Source organism: Scardinius erythrophthalmus (genome assembly GCF_964197995.2).
Source record: "Scardinius erythrophthalmus genome assembly, chromosome: 22".
NCBI classification, from domain to species: Eukaryota; Metazoa; Chordata; class Actinopteri; order Cypriniformes; family Leuciscidae; genus Scardinius; species Scardinius erythrophthalmus.
In genome coordinates this window covers 20,357,378-20,379,686 of record NC_138242.1, presented here as the reverse complement: position 1 = coordinate 20,379,686, position 22,309 = coordinate 20,357,378, and the positions used below count along the sequence as shown (strand labels likewise).

Here is a 22,309-nt window from a genome sequence, read left to right as displayed (position 1 = left end):
GAGAGTTTAATAGAGAAGTGACAAAGTACCAAAAGTCTGACTATCTAGATACGCCTGAACAGTTTCTAAAACATGAAAGCGACAGCCAAGTTAATCAGGTAGAGACTATCTACATTCCAGAGACTTTAACAAACACTTCTTATGGTTTTGTTGTCTCGACACGTGCACTAAGTAATCCAACACTGATGAATCACACCAACAATTATAAATAAACACCCTTTAGCAACATGAACACCGAATTACCCCTGTAAACAACAACATGAATTGAAAAAGTGCTCTAGAGAAGTGATTTGAGCACAGCTTAGCCTAACAGTTTGATTTGTGTATTGCAGCAACAGCAGACCTGTGATTCTCAGCATGCCAACAGACCTGCGTATTTAGTTTTGGGATGGAGAAAGATAATGCTCTTTACAGGACCCCGAGGACCGAAGCCCTCTTAAATGAGATCCGTGATCGTATGTCGATCTGTACACAAACACTAGTTGTCTTTTGGTGGCTCCACCCAGACACATTGGCTGCATTTTACACCTGTGTTGACACTGGCAGCACTCCCTTTTTCTCTAGAAAAATGAAAGTTTACTCCACCTAAACACGAATGTGCTGCGTACCATTCTGATAAATCCTGCACTGGAATCCTGTGTCATGCAGGCGTGCGCAGTTAATGATGACAAGGCTGACACTGATGGTTTAGATAGAATGAGACATAATGTTCAGTCATACCAGAAATCACGTGACCCATCTTGAACTTGCCATCAACCCCAGCCTGACTTTTTCTTAAAAATAATTGCCAAATGTAAAAAATGAGTTGTTTTCGTGTCAATACTGCACGTCTGCAACGATATGACCAATAAATGAGGCAATAGTATTACAAGTTTTTCTACTGAATGATGCAAGAGTATTACAGGATTTACTAAATTATGGAGAAGATTTATGACTCATTAATTCAGTGGAGGCTGACTCAGGAAATTATGAATAATAACCAACCAGACAACATCAAACTGTGTATATTAATTTATTTGGCTATAATTCAGCAATATCACACTATCAAGAGTGCTGAATAAATATTAAAATATAGACAAAGTATATAATATATGTGTGTGTGTGTGTGTGTGTGTGTGTGTATACTGTGCATGTATATATATATATATATATATATATATAAAATAAAATAAATAAATAAATTACATTACATTTCCTTAAACATTGTAAGATATTTTACATTATATATATATATATATATATATGTATATATATATATATATGTATATATATATATATATATATTTATATATATATATATATATATATATATATATATAAAATAAAATAAATAAATACATTACATTTCCTTAAACATTGTAAGATATATTACATTATATATATAGCCTATATTTAGCAAAGGGACATTAAATTGATCAAAAAGGCAGTATAAAGTATAGATTTATTAAATTAATAAATATTACAAAAATGTTTATTCATAATAAATGCTGTTCTTTTAAAAAACTTTATTTTCATCAAAGATTCCTGAAAAAAAAATTCCTCAAAAATATTAATCAGCATAACTGTTTATCAATAATAATAAATGTTTATTTAGCACCAAATCAGCATATTAGAATGATTTCTGAAGGATCATGTGACACTGAAGACTGGAAAATTCAGCTTTGCCATCACAGGAATAAATTACGTTTTAAAATATATTGCAACCGAAACCAGTTATTTTAAATTGTAATAATATTTCACATTGTTACTGATTTTACTATATCAATGATCAAACAAATGCAGCCTTGGTGAGATTAAGAGACTACTTTCAAAAACATTAAAAAACCTTAATGTTTTCAAATTTCTGACCGGTACTGTATGTATGAGTATACAGTAAAAAAACATTGTAAACATAGCACAGTGTCTTACAGTGTTTTAAGGAAATTGCAATTTACTGCGTACTACGGTATTTTGGCAGAACCCATGGTCACCATAGTAAATTTTTTCAGGGTAATGAAAGATTTACTGTTTCCCATAACCCTCAGGTAGTTGTGTTCCGGTCCTTTCTTTATCATGTTACTATAGTGATTTTGTGTCAGGATGCGAGCGCGCCAGGAGGAGTGTCGCTCCGCGCGGAAGGCAGGAAGCGGCGCGTGGGCAGTGTCACCGCCTGCGTCACACGCCAGGAGGGAGTTTTCCACTGACGAAAAGACTGCGCTGATCGGCGTCTGCTTCAGACAAGAGGAACAGCTTCAGCTGCTGCTTCAGTACGCCGAGCGCACAATAGCCACACGAACACAACGGGATCTATACACGCTCGATAAACGCTCGGTCGTGGCACTTGGATTATTACCGCTTCATATTTTTCTATATTGTGGTATAGCCTACTAATGCTGATCGGACACCTTATTGGTGAGTAGCGGAGGTCCGCGCTGTTATACACTGCACTTGTAATGTGTCTAATAGGCAAAGCTCGGTGCTGGAGTCCAGCCAGATAGTTTCAATGTTCTTTTGTCGGCCGGTGTAAACAGATCAAATGTGTTGTGTAACTATTTCAAGTAGCTAAAGCGGGGGAAATTGTTGTGTGCTGCCATGACATGGAAAAAACTAACTTAACTTTACATAATTTACCATTGTCTGGCGTTTTCAGTGTTAATGAATGTATAGCCTATACGTTTTATTTCACTAATAAACTCATAAATGATTTATTATTTAAACCCTGATGCTTAAGTGTAGGCTATGTTAAATGTGTATTGTTCGGAGTAAATATAAGCGTTTACTCTGTCAGATTTTAAATGGCTGGGTTTGATTAATAGATAACTCTCATAAGCAGCTGTTGGCGGTTCTGATCGGATCCATTGGCAGAATTCCAGCATAGTGAACCGTGTGTGTCTGTGTGTGTGTCTGTGTGTGTGTCCGATAAGTCGTAATTGCTGGTTTGGATCTGTGTTCATGTGTTGAGTGCATTCCCCGTTCACGTTTGTAGTGCTGGTGTGTCTTCTGAAGCGCGAGCGACTCCTTAAGGTGCCACACCGCATCATTTCAATAGTGTGCCTGCAGAATCAGATCTGCGCTCAGCCTCATATGCTCTTCCAGTCCTTAGTGACGTCACCGGGGGTGCATGCGAGGCTGAATGCAGGTCTGAGGGAGACCTTACTTGATCCGAACCAAACTTCAGTTTGTTGACCAATGTAAATATGTTTAATATTTGTTTTTATCACTTTTAGCAAAGATCCATATTCACAAATGTAAATAATCCTTTTACACTAGCTACATTATGTCACTGTTAAAACCAATATATAAATCAGTCCCCTGGCTTTTTTGTTACTTAAATAATTGAATATTCGATGTTATTTTTAACACTGTAGGCTATGACAGAAGCTCAAACAGTCACAAAAAAAAAAAAAGTCCCGACGCTTTTCAGTAATTCGCTGATTGCTGTGATTGACATCAGTCAATCACGAGAGAAGAGGCAACAATCACTGACACGTTGTGCACGGCGTGATTGGAATAACTGACGGTAATTAATGTTCTCATTTCACACGGGTTTGTTAGTTGCTAACTTGTTACACAGTTTGTTATTTGCATATTCATTGGCTTCTTTAGTGAGATAATTCACGGTCCCTGTCTGTAAGCAGGTTGAATGTTTTGAAAAGGGAAGTTATTGCGTTCACTTATGAGCTTTATGTAAAGTTCAAGTGTCTCGGTATATTGTTAAAATACCAACCAGCAGCACTTGTTATTATCTTATTTGTGTTTTTGTGCCTTTTTCGTAAGTTTGAGGCTGTTTATGTTGCGCGTGCTTCTATGTTGAGCGAGTCGTGGTCGGTCTGTCGCGCGACTTTGTTTGTGGGTAGACTACACTTAATACGCTTATATATATATATATATATATATATATATATATATATATATATATATATATATCTCTATATATATCCTACACGCTCGCGGTTATATCTTAATTGACCTAAGTACGTTTTTTTTTTATTGTGTTAATGTCTTTTAATATGTGTTTGTCACTCAAGGTGGTCCACTGGTCACAAGTGAGTTGTTTTCTATGATTGATATGAGTGTTGTTTTGAATTGGAGTGCACGCTAAACTTATCAAAAAGGACCCATAAAAGATAAGCATTATTTATAAGTAGGCTACTTCTGGGTTGACGAGGTGCGAACTTGCACGTGTAGGCTACCATGGTCTGTGAAATCAGCCCTTGTCTGGGTAGTTTCCTTCCCTCTTTTCAAATGAGTCTTCACATGTCCCATTTAAACCAGACATACTTTTTTTTTGAACCGAGATGATGTAGGCGTCATTAGTGTATATGTATATCACAACATGTCATCTTTTTTTATTAAGCTCCCACCCACAGACTGGGTGTTACTATTTGGGCTAGTTCAGTGTGTGGCTTTTGTGCACTATTGGGGGAGGTGGAGGTCCTGATGTCTCAAAAACAGAGAAGCAGAGGGATCCCATCTGTTTTGTCACTCTCAAGCATTCCTCCCAGCTTGTGAGGTACCAGTGTGCGCCCCAGACATGAGCCGCTGACCCCTGAGCTCCTCCACCCTAGACACAAATGCTCTCCCTTGAGAGTCTTAAGAGACTGGTAAAGATGGCTGATATTTGTTTAGCCACCATTAAGTTATTCATGCTGATGACTTCTCAGGGAAGCTACACTTTGCACACTCTGTTGGAAGTTTGCATTTCGGATATTGATGCAAATTGTTCCCTGTTCAATGGAAATATCTCCTTTCAGTTTTGGCAATTTCCTGAGCGGTCATATTTTCCACTCGTTGACTTAAAACGTGAGGAACGATTCGCTCATAACTGTTAAATAACTTTCAGAGTGTGTTTTAAGATGGCTTATTTTGTCATTCCTCTTAATAATCTAAGTCAGGGATTTCCAGTGTTTTAGACACGAATCCCCAAATATGATCATACTCATGTGAGGAAACCCATTCTAAAATTGAGGATTTTAGGACTAAATTAGGATTTACATTTTTTTTAATGTATTTAAATATTTTATTTATATTCATAATTTTAATTATTTTTAATCACTTTTTTTAGTTTCTTTTTTCAAACATTTATTTTTAATTCTTTTTCTCTAAACTTTTCCACAGACCCCAGTTTGAAAACCACCCGGAAACCAACTAAGTCGGAATTATTGTCCAGTTATTTAGATACTAAATATCACTTTGGATATCAGTAAAGTAAACTTGTAATCTGCAGCACAATATGTGGTGTTTAAATCTTGTTTTCTCTGCATATTTCAAATTTGAGTCCATACTATGCTTAAATCTTCATCTCCACCATAATAACATAATCTTTGATGACTCGTGATGTCCCATCAGGTGTTTTTATAGATGTATTTTTTTCTGCGAGGTGATTCCTCTTGGGCAATAGTGGTCTGGACTACACAGACACATCTGGGATAGATAGAATGTGTCGCCGTGCCAGAGGAGAATTCCTGTGGGCTGGAGACATTGCATTATTTATGTTTAAAGTTCTCGCCCGCTACCCTCCTCCCACATCGGTGCACACTCCTATTTGGGATGAATGTGTACTCTGCATGGGTAGAAGCTCAGGAACAGAATGTCTCTGGCGTAGTTGAACATCTAGAGTGATCGGGACAGCACACGGCCTGCAGTTGCCTGCAGTTCTTCAGAGCTGGTCAGCAGGGGGAGCATTTTCTTTTATTCTGGTGAAATTGTGGAATCTGGTTTTGATTCCAGTTATCTTGCAAGTGATTTTACAACATCTTTAGCAGCCAGGTTTTATAGCCACACTTTTGTATATTTTTAGATAGTTTAGATGAGGTACGTGCTGCTCATTATTATCTGGATGGAAGCCGTGAGCTGCAGGGGAAGTCAACTCTCTTGCATAAGATAAGGATGGGGTTCCACTGTTTGCAGTTCAGACGGGCTGCTTCATAGTGTTGGCTGTTTTACATTTTTTTTGGAAGCAGGGCGGTGAGTTAAATAATTTTTAATGAAGCTTTTCTTGTTTAACTCATGCTATACGTTAAACTGCAGTGAGCCCGCCGACAGCAGATTTAAAGATTTCAGCAATCTGCTGCTTTTGTGGCCATTCTCGCTTTCTGTGCGAGATTTATATCCGCCGTCCTTGGTGACAACAGCATTGAGAATTCCTCATCAGTCTTTATTAGAATGGCAGTCCTGCATAATTTATGCTCCAGTGCGAACGTCTCACCTGCTCTGAAAGTCTGGGATACCTCGGCGGTGACAGCTTTTGCTTGGATGTGAAATCCAGACCTGCTCTGTGGCGGATTTATGGGTGGATGGTGCGTTTTGACTTCTCGTTTTTCATTTGTGAGATTCTTGCTCGTATTTCTAGTCTCTGCTGATGTTGGAGTGCAACAGGACAAGCTCCAGATTGACCTACAGCTGAGCCCCCCGCATCCCCTCCTCTCTTGTTCCTGGGATTAGCTCGTAGTCATTGTTTCTGCCCGTTAAGCAAGATTAACAAATCAATGTGTCAGGTAGTCTGCAGTCAAGAGACAATGACCCACTTCTAACACCCAGGTTTTGCACTCTCTCCCCCTCTATCTCCACATCTCCCATGCCGTCCTCCCCCTCTCCTCACTGTCCAGAGTCCTTCATTAAAACTCCTCTGCTTGGTAGGCATTCATGCCGTCCTCAGGGAATTCTCTCTTTTTCTCTGGCAATTGAGGAGTGGAGTAGTGATGATGGTTGAATGTGTAGATAAACGTGTCTGAGACTCTGATAAGAACGAGGGTGTGGTAAGCACCAGATACCGTGTTCAGGTGGTTTCTTGTACAAACTAAGAGTGAGTGGATTGCATCTAGAAATGTGACGGCCAATTTACTAGTCAAATGAGCAGATGAGGATGAATTCTTCGTTGTTTTGTAGTCTTCTCCACTTGAGTGATGAGAGTCAAGTGTCAAGTTCTCTGCGATTTATATATTAAAAACTAAGAGTTTTTCCTGCCAAGGTTTGTGCTTGTTTCAAATCAAGACGTAGCATGTGAGGGTTCACCCTCCCTGCGCTGGCTCCGTTTACATGCAAATGAGGACAGATCTGGACACATACTGTTTGCAATAAAAATAGATTATGTCCTTAGCCTGTACTGCCGTTTTCAGGCAAGTCAGCTGTTTGCGGTTTCATTTGTCCATTTAAAACCCGTGTCCGAGTATTAACACGTGGCACAAACTATTGCATAACTTTCCAACTGTTTGGCTTGTAGAGTTCCTCTAGTCAAGGTTCAAGCATTGTTTGCTTTCAGCCGGTGTTGCACGAGCAGATAAGTTTGACTCATGGAAGATATTGTACGGTTCAGATGCAGATAAGACTCACCTTGTGCTTCCTGGCAGCGACATTTGGCAGCCGAGGAGACGCGGCTGAATGTGCAGACGGCACAGACTCAGCCCGATGTCTGGCACATTCACGACGGCAGCACTAATGTGTGAAGCGCACATGCTGCACAGAGAGAGAAGTTCAGCTTGTAAACAGAGCAACCTGTGGGAAATGGAAGTCTACACAATCTTGTCTGAAGATTAGGGACGCACCAATATCGATAAATCCCCAGTATGTAAAATTCTACACTATTCTGTACTGTGCTTCATATAAATTAAAAATGAAACAGTTAAAACTAAAATCAATTTAAAGTGAATTTAGGCATCACATCATTATAATGTGTAAAAATTTAAATGAGTGGTGATGGCAAAGGTAATCTAATTATCTAATCTAAAAATAGTGGCAATTAGCATGCACAATTTATTCAACTGTCAATATTAAATAAATGCACACGCATATACATGCAATATGTAATTACATATTGTAAATAAAATTAAGTTTAAAGTCCAACATATAATATATAACATATAATTAGAAAATATCTAATGTTGGTTATGTCGTGCATCCCGAGGGAAAATTAGGCCAAATGAAACAACATTAGTCAATGTATTGTTACGCAAATGCATCGTTGACTGCTAACACTCAAAGTCAAAGTGCTCCAATTTGAACTCAAACCAAAAAGTATTTGTTCACTTCAGTAAAGTTAAGTTCCAAGGGTTGATTATTAGACGAATAGCAGACTACTATTGAGTCATATTGTGTTAGTCACACGCTCTTTATTTTTTTGTCGATGACACACCATAGACCAACATCATGAGCTGTATAATCTGCCAGTCACGACCATCTGTCACTTTTTCTCTGAAGTGGCTGTCTTGATGGGAACAAGCCTTATTGTGAAACACTTATTTACTGCTCATCACTTCTAAGGAAAAATGGCCGTGTTTTAGTGCAGTTATATAGGATATAACTCCAAATTTTACTTATGACGACTGGCTGTCACATCTCAAGTAAAAAAAAAAAAAAAATTCCGCTTCACTCAAGCAGCAGTAAAAACTATCTCTAAATCAAACCTTTTCCTTCCTTCCCCACTTCCTTCCTTCCATTCTGCCTGTATCAGCACGAATGTGTCTGAACTGTGGAGTGCAGCGAGAGGCCGAGCCTGAGGTGAACTAGCTGACCGAGGTTCATCTCAGGGCGGAGAAACAAACGAGTCCACGGCCGCCAGTATCAAATTATGGTTTTGTGTAAACGCCGCTGCACTGCACCGGCTCTGACCCTTAAAAACTGATGGGCACCGGCTAGACTCTTCCTGCCAAAGGATTGATTGCTTTTATTGCCCAATAAGCAACCTCTCCACGGGAGCAGCGACAAATGCAGCCTAGTCTTACATAAACACGTTTACTGTGCCAAGCTGTACACACATTTACTACGGAGTCTCATATAATGCATTTAGCAGCTGTGTAAAGTGTAATTGCCGCTGCTGGCTCAGTGATGTGTGCTTTTTGAGCGGGGTAACCGAAATTTACCCTCCTCACTAATGTGGCTATGTAATCAACCCCCGTCCTAATCAATGTATTTGTCTATGCGATTGGATTTGGAAGTGGGTGAAGGGTCTGGTAATTGTTGACTTGCACCGGAGGGACGAGATTGATTACTTCCTGTTTTCCTGGCCGCTCAGAGGCAGCATAAAGCGCCGTCAGCTGCTTGTTTGGAGTGTAATGCTCATAGCCTGTATTTAAAAACCTCACTGGACATTTAACTGCTATTAGGACAATAAGAACGCTACACTGGCTGATAACATCTAAGCACTTCTTGCGATATCGAAACAATTCATAGCAAAGCAAATTAGCTGTTGGTCAAAGCCAGATTGCTTGGAATTGCAACTTTAATTTTTAACCCTTTGGTTAACTTTGCCCCTATGTGATTTTCACCTTTCACCGTGTTACTAAAGATAAATGCTACTTTGTACAATCTTCATTTTACATTCTTGCAAAGATGAGAATTTATTTGCAATTGCTGTTCTGCGGCAAAACATGAGGGCAATTGATTTTTAGACAAACATGAAATGGCGATTAAGTGTGACATGGACGCACCAGTAAATTGTGAGATATTTTGCTAATAAAATGATCGTGCCATAAGAGTAGTGTGAGAACTTTATTATGTCCGGACTCTTGGTATCATCTTAGTGAGCTTTCATTTGGTGAAACTTGGAATCTTTTGGAATATGCTAGGGTGAATGGAGTTCATTTTTAAATGAAAACACCATTTTCAAATTGGTGTAGACACATCCCTCCTATAATGCTTTTCTGTCTTTGCTTGTTTCCCACAGATCACCACACACTAGCGCCATGAGCGGGGTTCTCAAGAGGAAGTACGAGGAGGTGGAGGAGGACCCGTGCTACTCTTCCTCCTCACCTTCCTCTCTCTCCTCCTCCGCCTACTCCGAATGGGACTCGGATGGGGAGAGCTGCTACTCCGACACCCTGGATTCAACCTCCAGCAACCCCAGCTCCCCTGCAACGTCCTTAAACAGTGAGTTTCCCCTTGATCGAATCATTCATTCTCTGATTAGGGTGGATGGTCAAACTCCCATTTCCATGGCTCTTTATTCATGCATAAGGTCTGCAGGGCTTATCTCAGCCTTCCTGTGTCCTACCTGATAAGGTGTTATTGAGATACAGGATTAATTGCATGGATGCAGCTAATTACACAGGATGTTTTGATGCATGCCACATTCACCAGGTCACCTCCTGCAGGCCGTTCATCCAGGTTTTTGGGGTGAGTCAGGGAAGGGAAAGCAAACAGTTGTGAGTTTCCCAGGATGGCTGGGCAGGAAGCCAGAGAGTGTGCCATGTGACGGAGGGAGGCAGAATGAACGCAGAGCTTTGTCTGAGCACCGGGCATGAACCCAGAACAGGTGCTGAGAAAGACCGAAGGGGCACGGAGCAGGAAGACAGGCATGAAGAGAAGAGGAAGGGAAACGATATGGCTGTCTGCTTGTGTTTATGAAACAAAGTCAGAGAATAGAGCTCAGTCAGGTTAGACGGCATATTTAATTTAATGTGAACTGAAACTAAGCCGTGAGCGGCAGACATATAATAGCTTTCAAATGGACAGCAAGATTTTTGTTTTGAACAGAACTCTCTTATATCACCAAGGCTGCAGTTATTTGGTAAAAATACAGTAAAAACAGTAATAATGTGAAATATTGTTAAAATTCTAATGTAATTTATTCCTGTGATGGAAAAGCTGAATTTTCAGCATAATTACTCCAGTCTTCAGTGTCACATGATCCTTCAGAAATCATTCTAATATGTTGATTTGGTGCTTTTAAACAGAATTTTTTTTTTTTTTTACCATCAATGCTCAAAGCAGTTTTGGTGTGACGCATTTTTTCAGTATTCTTTGATGAATAGATAGCTGACCCTAAACTTTTGAACAGTAGTGTACAGTCTGTTCAGTAGCTTGCGCATGACTAATATATTCACAACCCATGTTATTTTGGATGCGTTTTCAGAGTTGCATAATGATTGGCACCAACACGCTTAACAGTACAAACCACTGAACACTGTTTGTCTATCCCTCACCGCCTACTTTTCATTCACTTAAAATAAACCATGCTGTCTACCCTGACTAATATCCATATATTATCAGTTTCAGCATTATTAGATGAAGTCTCCAGAATCTGACTGCCTGCATAACTGAGAGCTTGTTTACTCATAATATCACCAATATAAACTTGATAATGCATAAAGCTGCTCTGTTCTTTTAACATGTCATTGTTTCTGAGGTGCTGCTGCCTATCAGGTTCAATGTGAGACCACGCTGTACTTTTAGACTTGTCCACCAGATCTTTTTCTGTTAGATGAACAAAACATATTTGCACAGGCTTCTAGATAGGCTTGTGTGAGTGTGAGTTCCCACCATTGCAAGTCTAATATAAACCAGCTGTGGGGACAGTGAGATCCATCCCCTCCATTCCCTTCAGATAACAATCAGTCAGCTTTAGGCCCTGAGGGAAAATGAGCTTCTCTCTCACAGAGTTTAACAATTCAACATTAAATATTCTTGTGCAAAGGATATGGGATTTACAATTAAAAAAATATGGTGGTGTTGTTTCAAGAAGAAATTCCTCCCTTTGAAATGCTTTCGACCACTGACATTGACTGATTTTTGACTGGTTGTAGGAATAATTAGCAAGGGAAGTGTGGACAGATGGCCTTTCTTATGTAAAGATGGAGTGTATTTTATTAAATGTCTTGAGTGCCCTCTCCACTTCCAGAAACCTCAAACCTCCAGATCATCCAGCCACTGGGTTGTGATTTTGGACTCTTTGCTCCTCCTGCACATTTCAGCGCCAAAGGGGAAATTCCTGGGTGGATTGTTTGTCAGACACGAGCGTAGAGGAATACAGTTGTCTTTGCATGTGTCTGGATTTGATCAAACTATTAGCTGAACTATTTGCACATCTGTTCTGATGTTGATTCGTGAAATATATATTTTTGTATAGTGTAGTATGATGGAATGATTGTAGCTCTGGCATTTACAATATGCTAATTTGCTATGTGTGGACTGCCATCTAGTGGTGATGTAGTGTACTCGCAACATTGTTAATGTGATCTTGATGTTTGCACAAGAGACTCCAAGTCTTCCCATTAGGCTTGGCACACGTCCTACTCAAATACTCCCCAATGAGATACTAGGAACAGAAGTTTCTTTTTTTCCACCACTCTCTCAGACATGTGCTCTTAATTTTCATTTAAGGAATTTCAAGCATAAATTCCTGTGAATGTTTCACCCGCTGTTTTCCACTTAATGTTTTCTTTTCAGGTCCACCACAAGCTGGAACGTCTTATATATATCCTCTTTCTTTCTGTCCTTCCTTTTTCCAGCCACATCTATCCTGAAGAAAGCCAAGCGCACACGGCGAGGCAACGTGCAGTTTGACCAGGTTACGGTGTTCTTCTTCCCTCGCTGCCAGGGCTTCACCAGCGTGCCCAGCCGGGGAGGTTGCACCCTTGGCATGGTGCAGAGACACAGCGCACAGCGCCGCTACACGTTAGCCGAGTTTGCCATAGCACAGCGCCACCTACGGCGAGAGAAACTCAAAAACCGAATGAGGGAGGAGAAACTGGACGCTCTTAAGCTGAAGGTAGCGATTTAAATTTTCACACATTGAGGTCAAACAAGCTGCATTTAAATCCAAACATCATCATAATCATGTAAATATCTTTTTCTTGTGGCAGCTTACTAAAAATGGTACCCAAGTGTCCGAAGAGGCTGAAAGGCTGACTGTCGACGACATCCCCGAGGATGAAATCGACCTCAGCGGAGTGAATTTGGATGATGGCTCCTTCCTTCATCCTTACCCATCTAAGAGAAGGCATGCCATCCTCAAAGCCGCCGGCATCAAAAAAATCGATAAAGAGGAGAAGCGTCAACTGCATGAGCTGCGTACATCGAGAGAAGACTGCGGATGCGATTGCCAGGGCTTCTGCGAGCCGGAGAGCTGCAGCTGTAGTTTGGCTGGGATCAAATGTCAGGTGAGCGCTCGAGTCTCGACAGACTTCCTTGAGAACACAAGGTTATCCGTAATATTTACAGGTATCATTCCTGTTGCTCCAACTGCATATTAGAATAATTTCTGAAGGACCAGGTTCAGCCATCACAAAAAAATGACATTTCAATATACATTACGATAGTAAAAGTTATTTTAAATGGTAAAATCTCACAATATTACTGTTTTCAATGTATTTTTGATCAAATAAATGCAGCCCTTTGGGAGCATAAGAGACTTCTTTTGAAAATATAAAAAAATCTTCCCAACCCCAAACTTTTGAATGGTAGTGAGTGTATATAATACACAAAAAATAAATTTAATAGTCTATTTAAAAATTGACTTAATATTTTAAATGTATATTTTATAAGAGTTCAAAAATGTTTATAACGTTATATGTATTTGTGTTATACAATATCATTTATATATTCATTAATGTAATGTTTCCTGGCTTTACAGATGGACCACTCATCCTTTCCATGCGGCTGCACTAAAGACGGCTGTGGAAACACGCAGGGCCGCATCGAGTTCAACTCCAGCCGAGTTCAGACCCACTACATCCACACCATCATGAAGCTGGAGCTGGAGAAGCGTTTGGAGGAGCACACGCCGGAGACCGAGTCACCGTCTGAGAATCAGCCAGACTGCAGTTCCCCCAGCCGTCCAGCAGAGAGCAGCACCACGCCAGAGACGCCCACATTTCACTTCAGCTCAGAGCTAGTATCTGCGGGAGAGAACAGCTGCAGCAGCGACATGACCGATTCATCCAGCTCTTCAGGCCAGAGCGAGGACTCCGAATCCGCCGGGAACGCTCAGAGCGAGCAGTCGCCTCTAGACGTCGACGAAAACGGACTTACGAGAATCCTGAGCTTTAGTGACGCGGACAATGAGGACTGTTCTGTCAGGGAGTGCAACAACAACCAGCAGAAAAAGAGTGAGTCGATGGGCTACGGCATCTTCAGCGCGGCGGACGACAAGCTCGGCACGTCGCAAACGGACAACGGCCGCACGGCCATGTCTGAGCTCTTAGACGAGAACGCGAATCAAGGCATCGCCCTATTCCACAATGGCTCCGTCCCCCACACGCCCTCACCATCCATCGATCACTCCGCCAGCTACATGGACCTGAGCCTGTCATCCGAGTCGGACCTGGAGTTCTTCGACGGCTTTCCTTGTCTGGGACCGAGCTCGCTGTACAACTCCCTGAAGGAGTACGAGCACATGGACAACTTCTTTCAGTTCCAGTTGCCTACTTACCCTAGCCTTCCGCAGGCGGCCGACCCGGGAACTTGTCTCCTGGAGTCCCTGATCGGCTTGTCGGATTCTGTCCCGGAACCTCCGGCCACCTTCACGGACAATCAAATGCTAGAAGACGCCATGAAGCTGTCAGTGATGGAGTCTGTGAAAGTCTAATGAGGGCTCTCGTATGATCACTGTACAAATGAACTATGGGATTGTAAATGAATGCCATTTTGTTTAGTTTTTTCTTTATTTTATGAATCCCAGGATATCAATATTTGCATTATCTGCCTTTATGATGTTAGCGAAGCATTAAGTTATTATAACAATCTTTCTTATCGTTATTACCATCGCAGTGGCAGCTAACATTTCAGTTCAAAAACAAGTCTGGCCGACTGATTTTTGAACACTTGTACATATGGCCAGGAAGGTGAAGAACTTCTCACCCACATTGGTGGTATTATCATCAACATTTACCATTATTATTATTATTGCGAAGGTTATTTATATGAATTGAGAAGGGGCACCAATGGGAGTCATAATGCTGATTATGTATCTCAGGGACTTTTTCTAGCTTTCAGAAGCAATGCATTTTGACCATCGCTGTTGTTATTTGGCATTTTTCTGAGAATTTCCACCTAAACAAACAGCATTTAAACGGCCTCTTTTGGAGGGCCTTCTGTCTCTTTCTCGGTCGCTTTTTCGACTCGAGATGGTGGTCTGTACTTTTGTTCGCAAAGCTAGAGGAAGGACTCCTGTTCCACAAAACGGCTCCTTGGGATTTTCTAACGGTACACAAATCCCCCAGAGGCTCCTCAGTTAGCACTTTATCTGTGAAAAAATGAACCAATCAGAGAGCAGACGGGTCGGGCCTCACGCCTGCCCCGTCGTCTCTGAATCTAAGATTGTTTTCATGCCATTTTATGGTGTTGGATCATCAGCACAAGGTGGAGAAAAGTGAGCGATTTCCTTTTAATTTATTTTATACGCCGCAGATATCGCGTAATATGGTCATGATATCTGCTGACCATTATTTCGAATGGCTTTTATTTATTCTTACCGAGTTATTTATTTAGTTTTTCTCCGAATGCCAGCTGAATATTATCTGAGCCACACTGTGCTCTGGAGAAGTGGAAATAATGCAACTTGTTCACGTTTCCCACCTACATTAACCTGTGTGAAGCACATCTTTATGTTTCAGCTGTGGAGGAAGGGCACCAACTGCAAAGTATTTAATAATCTATTCTATTACTATGAAGTAACACTTTCAGTTAAATTATTTCACGTTTAGCATTTCAGCATTAGGACTATTTAGTATTTATTCACGGTTTGGGCAATAAAGAGAACAATGTTTAACAAAAGAAAGGTTAGCGTTTGTGCCTGTTAACACGAGGAGCCACTGTTTCCTGTCTAATATAACCTACCTATTGATTCAAAATCAGAGTTTCCGGCCTGTAATGTGACCGCCGATAACGTTGCCTATCATATAGAGAATTAACATTTTGTAACTATGTAGATTTCAGAGAATTCTAATCTGTTTATTGACAAATTATTTTATTAAGAAATGAAATCCACATTGTTCTTCAAATATTGAAACATTTGTAATATATAAATAGAGCTAAATCTATGTTTGGGGAAGAAGAAGAAAAAAAAAAAAAAGTATTCTGGACAGGCATAAAGTTGGTGTTTACTACGATGTAACTACCTAAACGAATTTACCAAGCTCCATTTGATTGTACTCCGACTGGTTGGTTGAACCCAAACGACAACACGAATTGTGGGAATAAATTTAGTAGTTTCAAAAACGTTTTGTTGATAAATCCTGCATATATTATGCACTATCATGTTATGCAAATTTGTGTTGCCCATATTGTTTCCACTTCACAGTGAAGACGTTTTAAGTTTGTATGTTTCTGAATGAGCTTTGAGGAAATGAATCGATGTACATATCTGACCATCTAGACTGTCGTTATTTGACCCGACAGGAGCATTTGCATGCAAGACCCGTTCATTTGTCTCAGTACTACATGCTTTTAGAGCAAAAATGCACAATCAGAAATGTACTTGCTTTATTTTTGCCTTCACGTGCTGTTCTTGAAGCTGATTAGGATGTGGGCACGGCTTCATTCGTTTGAGTCCAGCTTATTATTCCCTTGTAAAGATGTATCACCTCATCGCAATGAAATGGAAATGATTGGTATTTATTAGTCATGATTGATGTATGTTTTGATCTCTGATGCTTTTCAAAGTGTTTCTTACTTCTGCCTTTTTGTTGTATATATTTTCTGCTTCAGTGAAACTAAAGACAAAACCAAGCAGTTCTTTTATATTATATATTTTCACGCTTAACAGTTTAAAGCTATTCATTTCATTCAAGTCATTTGACAGTAGTTTGTCCCTACAAAATAAAAGTCCAGCTTTTTCATACAACTGCCATTGTTTGTCGTCTTTTGTGCATGTGAGTGCATGGGTGAAAATATTCGAATTGTTTTTATATTAAAAAAACAACACCGATACCTATTATTTTAAAATATTTTTTAAATAAGTTGAGGAAAATCCCTTAACGGTCAATCTTTGAACTTTTGCAAACAAATAACTAACAAATGGGAACACAAAGGCATTTATTCATCTTAGTTCATGTTCTTTTTTAACAAAGTTAACAAATATTGTAATTGCTCATTGTTAGTTAATATTAGTTAACTATTAACTAATTGGACCTTCTTGTAAAGTGTTACCATAAATAATACAAAAAAAACATAGAAACCAAAACCAAGATTTTCATTTTGCCTTAAAAATACTAAAATATTTTATTCCTTTCCTCATAAGGAAAAAAAAAAAAACCTCAACGTTTTATAATTTGGGTGGATTCCTAGCTGACGATATTAGAGAAAAAAAAAAAAAGCATAGCACCTGTCATTTTCTGTAATTTTAATTCAAATTAAAGTCATTAAAAACCAAAAATAAAAAAACGAAATTAAATGAGATTTAATAAACATCACATTAGTAGCATACCTATAAACAATGGGATGAGGCCATGCTCATGTAAGGTAGACAGCACATTTGGGACATACCGGTATACAGTTGAAACGTAGGCCTACCCTGAGCCGTGATTTTTGCTTTGCTCTTTCTATCTCGCATACGGAAAAAGTAAAAGTAACAGTCCAAATGGAAGACATCAAAAAGTTCGCAACTAAAATCCCAAGATGTCAGGACGAGCGGAATTAGGCCTACTAGTGATCAAAAAGATGATCTCCATAAAAAGATACAGAATCAATTTGATTCAAATAAAGATAAAATCAACATGATTCATGCAATTAATGTGTAATCATTATGATATAGGAGAGTGTTTGATTTTTATGTCGAGTTCTGTTAATCAAATGAAATGGTCATATGTCTGAGGTGTCATTCTGTGAGTATCCAGTAGGGGGAGACCAGGCCTGGGTTGCGGGCGGGTAGTAAATGACGTGCCTCACCTCACCTGTGCTGCTGACTGACTGAGTACTAACATAACTCCACGCGTTGAGAACAGCACTGGGGTTTTGTCTCTTTTTCCAGGTATGTAAAGTGAAATTATATAGCTATTCTAATTTGTTGTGCGTTTAGGTCGTATATTTGCGAAAGTTTTATTTTTGTGTTTGTAGCCTATCGGAAAACACAACTAATATAGCCTACAAGGCGACGTTTTTAACTCGACGTTTGCCAATCGTCATGTCCGACATATGCTAACGAGGAAAGCGTGGATGAAACTGTTCGCTGGCAGTGTTATTGTTAGTTTCTGATTATAATCAAGTGTATCAACTCAATATATAATGGTTAATATTAAAATAAACGCACGTGTTGAGTGTAGTGTAGCCTACTTTGTTTCCTATTGAGCTTGCTTTTTGTGTTGTACATTTTCTGATTAATAATAGCAAAATGAAATGGTTTATCAGATGGGAGTTAACTTTCCAAGTGTTTGTTTCATGCATTTTTGTGTTAAAGAAATCTAGTTCATAAAAGGAGACTGTTGAAAGTGTACTGATACCAGAGGATAAATTAAAGGATTTATTAATTGTTGATACATTTCTGTTACAGATACATAGTCAAACGTAGGCCACAGTATGATTAAATAAATAGTTGAAAATTCTGTTTTTTACTCACCCTCAAGTTGTTTCAAACCTGTATGAATTTCTTTCTTCAGTTGAACACAAAAGAAGATATTTTGAAGAATGTTGGTAACCTTAAAAAGCCCTCATTATCTGTTCCGGACAGTAGCCTATAGAGCTCGGGCGTAGACGTTATGGAATGATGCATTGTGGGTAACCACGGCCATTTTAGAGGCAACGCAGAAGTGTTCGGAATAAAGTAATAGCGTAGCCGACCGGTCTCCACCGGCACCGAGAAAGAAAGAGAAAAAGTTATGGGCCGTGACAAAAAAAGTTGGCTATACCGTATACTGACAAACTTAATAATGAAGCCAAACAACGCTACTTAAAAAAAAAAAAAAAAAAGATTTGATCCCTATGAATAAAGTCTGGAGGTGGCTAATACCAAGCCTCAGTTTCCCTGATATTTTCCTACCTGGTCTGTGGAGTAGCGCTTACATCTCCGATCCAGAGCCGGATTTACAATTTCCTGTGCCCTCGGCAACAACATTCACACACACATTTTAATTGTTTAATAAACAAATGGTTTTTATTTTGTCACATTTGGCTGCAAAGATGAGGTTGACGATGCTGATTGGCGATCTTTGCTGTAAGTGAACGCGCCAGAGAGAAATGCAAATTGCATACGGATTAACTTACATAAGCAGAGAGCTGTCTGTTTTCTTTCGTTTTGAATTGTTTGTTTAACCCTTGTGCATCCTTGAGGACATTTTTGTCCTTTTCAGTTTTGTTTTTTGGATCACTTTGCCTGTGTTAATGCTAACTGCATAAAATTTGGCACAGGTGTGTATTTTTATTGGAATTTTACTATTTCATCACCATTTCCTTTAAAAAATCTATTTTGCTCTAGTTACACAAAATACTTCCTCTCAGCGCCTTTTGGACAAAAATGTCCCCATTGAAACCCATTAAAACTGCATTTTTTAATCCCTGTGCCGTTTAACTATAAAATGATGCAATCTTTTTTAATAGGCTTTCATTCTGTTGGCAAGGCTTCAAAATTGACATTTTTACCATTTTTTATCAGATGGTGCCATTTTTTCAGGTTAGGCCTATAAAGCAAATACTCGCTTTATTCCTGTTTTCTGCTTCGGCATATTATAGAGCCAACTGGATAAATTATGCAACGATAATTGTGTGGGTCTGTTGGTATGGATGTCTAAGTGTGGTTTGTATGTGTGTAATAAAATAAAAAGTGTGTTTGTGTGCTTGTAATATTTGAGAGAGAAAAACTCGACTGCAAATCGAAAATCCAATCACTGTGTTCACCAGTGGAGTTTTGCTGGCATCCAATGGGGAAAGTCTGGTACTGCGCCCAAACAAAATCTTACTGAAAGCTCATTTTTTGAGATATCATCCTCAAATTCGGAACACAACCTGTTTAGATTTATGGCTTTGAATTTATATCAGTTTTAGAGTTCCAAATGTTTTATAAAATATATTTTTTATATAAAATATTGATTATAATGTTCATAAATATTTTTCATAAACTTAAACTTCTATAACATTTTTTTGGTTGCACTTTTTTAAATTTTTTCACTTCAACAACAATCTGCCAAGGGTCATCTTTAAAATGAGACCAAACTTAAGTATTTGCTCCCAAGCATAACATTTTTATGAGAGTTTTTTGACTTGGACATTTTTGTCCCTTTTGGACCTATGTGTAAGTTTTTGGGTTTTTTTAATGTTTACTGCATAAAATTTTGGCACAGGTGTCTATTTTTATTGTAATTTTACTATTTCACCCCCATTTCATTTAAAAAAAAATGTTGCACTAGTTATACAAAATACTTGTATATATTTTATATAAAATATTAATTTTAATGTTCATAAATATATTTCATAAACTTAAACTTCTATAAAAAACATTTGGTTGCACGTTTTTCACTTTTTTCACTTCAACAACAATCTGCAAAGGGTCTTCTTTAAAATGAGACCAAACTTAAGTTTTTGCTCCCAAGCATAACATTTTTATGAGAGTTTTTTGACTTGGACATTTTTGTCCCTTTTGGACCTATGAGTAAGTTTTTGTTTTTTGTTACTGTTAACTGCATGAATTTTGAGCTATTATAGAGCCAACTGGATAAATTATGCAATGATAATTGTGTGGGTGTGTTGGTATGGATGTCAGAGTGTGGTTGGTATGTGTGTTATATAAAAAAAAATGTGTTTGTGTGTTTGTAGTATTGATAGAGAAAAACTCAACTGCAAATGACAATGCCAATCACTGTGTGACCAGAGGAGTTTTGCTGGGATCCAATGGGGAAAGTTTGGTACTGCGCCCAAACAAAATCTTACTGAAAGCTCATTTTTTGAGATATCAACCTCAAATTTGGAACACAACTTATTTAGATTTATGGCTTTGATTTTCTAGCCGTTTTAGAGTTCAACTTGTTTCATAAAATATATATTTTATATAAAATAATATTCATAAATAATTTTCATAAACTTAAACCTATATAACTTTTTTTTGGATTTACTTATAAAAAAAATTTAACTTCAGCAATAATCTGCCAAGGGTATTCTTTAAAATGATACCAAAGTTAAGTCTGTGCTCCCAAGCTTCAACTTTTTATGACCGTTTTTTGACATGGACATTTTTGTCCTCTTTGGACCTATGAGTAACTTTTTTAAATTGATGCACAAGGGTTAAAAGTAGACACTTTTAGAAAAGTAGAAACTTGTCACTGGAGGCTCACTTGCAGTTCACAAATGGATGAGTGCAAGATCTGCAGATCTACAAAGTAAACGCGGAGAAAACAATCGTTCGCACCGTTAACCAAGCATCAGTAGTGACACACACACACACACACACACACACACACACGTACACTTGTCAGATTCTGTGAGCTACGAAGCTTGTCTATGCGGGTTTGTTACACTTCAGGAGTAATTTATCATACGTGCAATAATCCACTGTTTTCGTCCGGTTGACGACCAGCGGCGACCCAAGCCATTCGACGAAAATAGGGAAAACTAATATGATTTATGAGGCGTTTGCCCTGTCGATCATGAGACCGATTACAGCAGTTCACAATACAGCAATACTGAACCATTTTCCAGAAAATAACCTAAATGAATGACCAAATGATCAACGTTACCTACTGCCTACTATACGCTACTATACAGTACAATCTTACTTCCGTACCGTGATTCCCACAATGCATTGCGGCGTGACGCAACGATCCCGAGCTCTATATGGGACTGTCCATAGACATAATAAATACTAACAGCTTGCGCCATTGCAAATCCTGTTTTGGTGTAAAAAAATAGCCTACTGTCAGGATTTACTAAAAGGCGTGGACAGGGTATTTGCGGCTGACATTTTTAGGAGTTTCTTTCTTCATCTTGTTAATGGCCAGACGCTAAATTGCACTGCACTTGGTAGATTCCGTTGGTCATTATGCAAATTATCCTGCTGAGTCTGTTTTTTTTTTTTTTGCGCGTCGTCAGTAGATCACGTGCAGAACTTTCACTGCCATCGGCGCTTCTAATGGGATTGCGCTCTCACGTTAATTTGTCCTGTTTAGTAAATCTGGCCCCAAGACACCTGCCTATGGGATTTTCAGTCTGCAGGTTTCAATAAACCGTTTCAAAGCACTGATAAGGCAAAGTTTTATATCCATAAATGTAAATATACAAAAAGTAAACCCTGCTTTGAATTTGTATCTAAATACAAACTCAGTGGCTATTAATTAAAGGTAAATTAAAGGTAAATTTAATTTCACTGCCATAGACTTGGTCACCAGACTTGATAAAGCGTTAGTAAAGTACAAAGAAAGTGCAATATAACTATGTGTACAATAAATAATATATATTTGCTTACCTGTCTATTAAAACACATGCGAGAGCAGAGTCTCTGTCGACAGATCAAGTCCAAGTTTGTCGCGAAGCTCTCTCCATCTCGAAAACGCCACGCCGTTATTGATTCTTGTTTTATTTCTGTTTTCCCCAGCTTGCCTCAGTTGATCTACGTTTTAATTTTTTTGGGGATTTTCTGTACTCGCCAGTCAATAATCTTGAACCATGATGTCAGTCACAACAGCGGCGTGTGAGA

General features: G+C 38.9%; 1 protein-coding gene across 3 annotated transcripts; it reads left to right on the top strand.

Annotated features, from left to right (window-relative positions):
- Nucleotides 1-2,083: 2,083 nt before the first annotated feature.
- On the top strand, nucleotides 2,084-16,537 carry csrnp1b (cysteine-serine-rich nuclear protein 1b). 3 transcript variants are annotated; one of them, XM_081353020.1, is made up of 5 exons: nucleotides 2,084-2,391; nucleotides 9,641-9,843; nucleotides 12,204-12,463; nucleotides 12,558-12,854; nucleotides 13,328-16,537. In XM_081353020.1, exons 2-5 carry the CDS (start codon nucleotides 9,660-9,662, stop codon nucleotides 14,279-14,281), a joined length of 1,695 nt encoding a protein of 564 aa, XP_081209146.1. In that variant the 5' UTR covers nucleotides 2,084-2,391; nucleotides 9,641-9,659; the 3' UTR covers nucleotides 14,282-16,537. The 3 variants fall into 3 exon arrangements, with proteins under 3 accessions (XP_081209146.1, XP_081209147.1, XP_081209148.1); XM_081353021.1 differs by lacking the exon at nucleotides 2,084-2,391 and adding an exon at nucleotides 3,348-3,499; XM_081353022.1 differs by lacking the exon at nucleotides 2,084-2,391 and adding an exon at nucleotides 5,604-5,647.
- Nucleotides 16,538-22,309: the final 5,772 nt, after the last annotated feature.

Bases quoted from the DNA above. Each gene is read 5' to 3' on its own strand.
- csrnp1b (XM_081353020.1), top strand. From the start codon at position 9,660: ATGAGCGGGGTTCTCAAGAGGAAGTACGAGGAGGTGGAGGAGGACCCG. The intron at 12,464-12,557 runs GTAGCGATTTAA...TTCTTGTGGCAG, and splicing joins TGGACGCTCTTAAGCTGAAG to CTTACTAAAAATGGTACCCA. The intron at 12,855-13,327 runs GTGAGCGCTCGA...CTGGCTTTACAG, and splicing joins TGGCTGGGATCAAATGTCAG to ATGGACCACTCATCCTTTCC.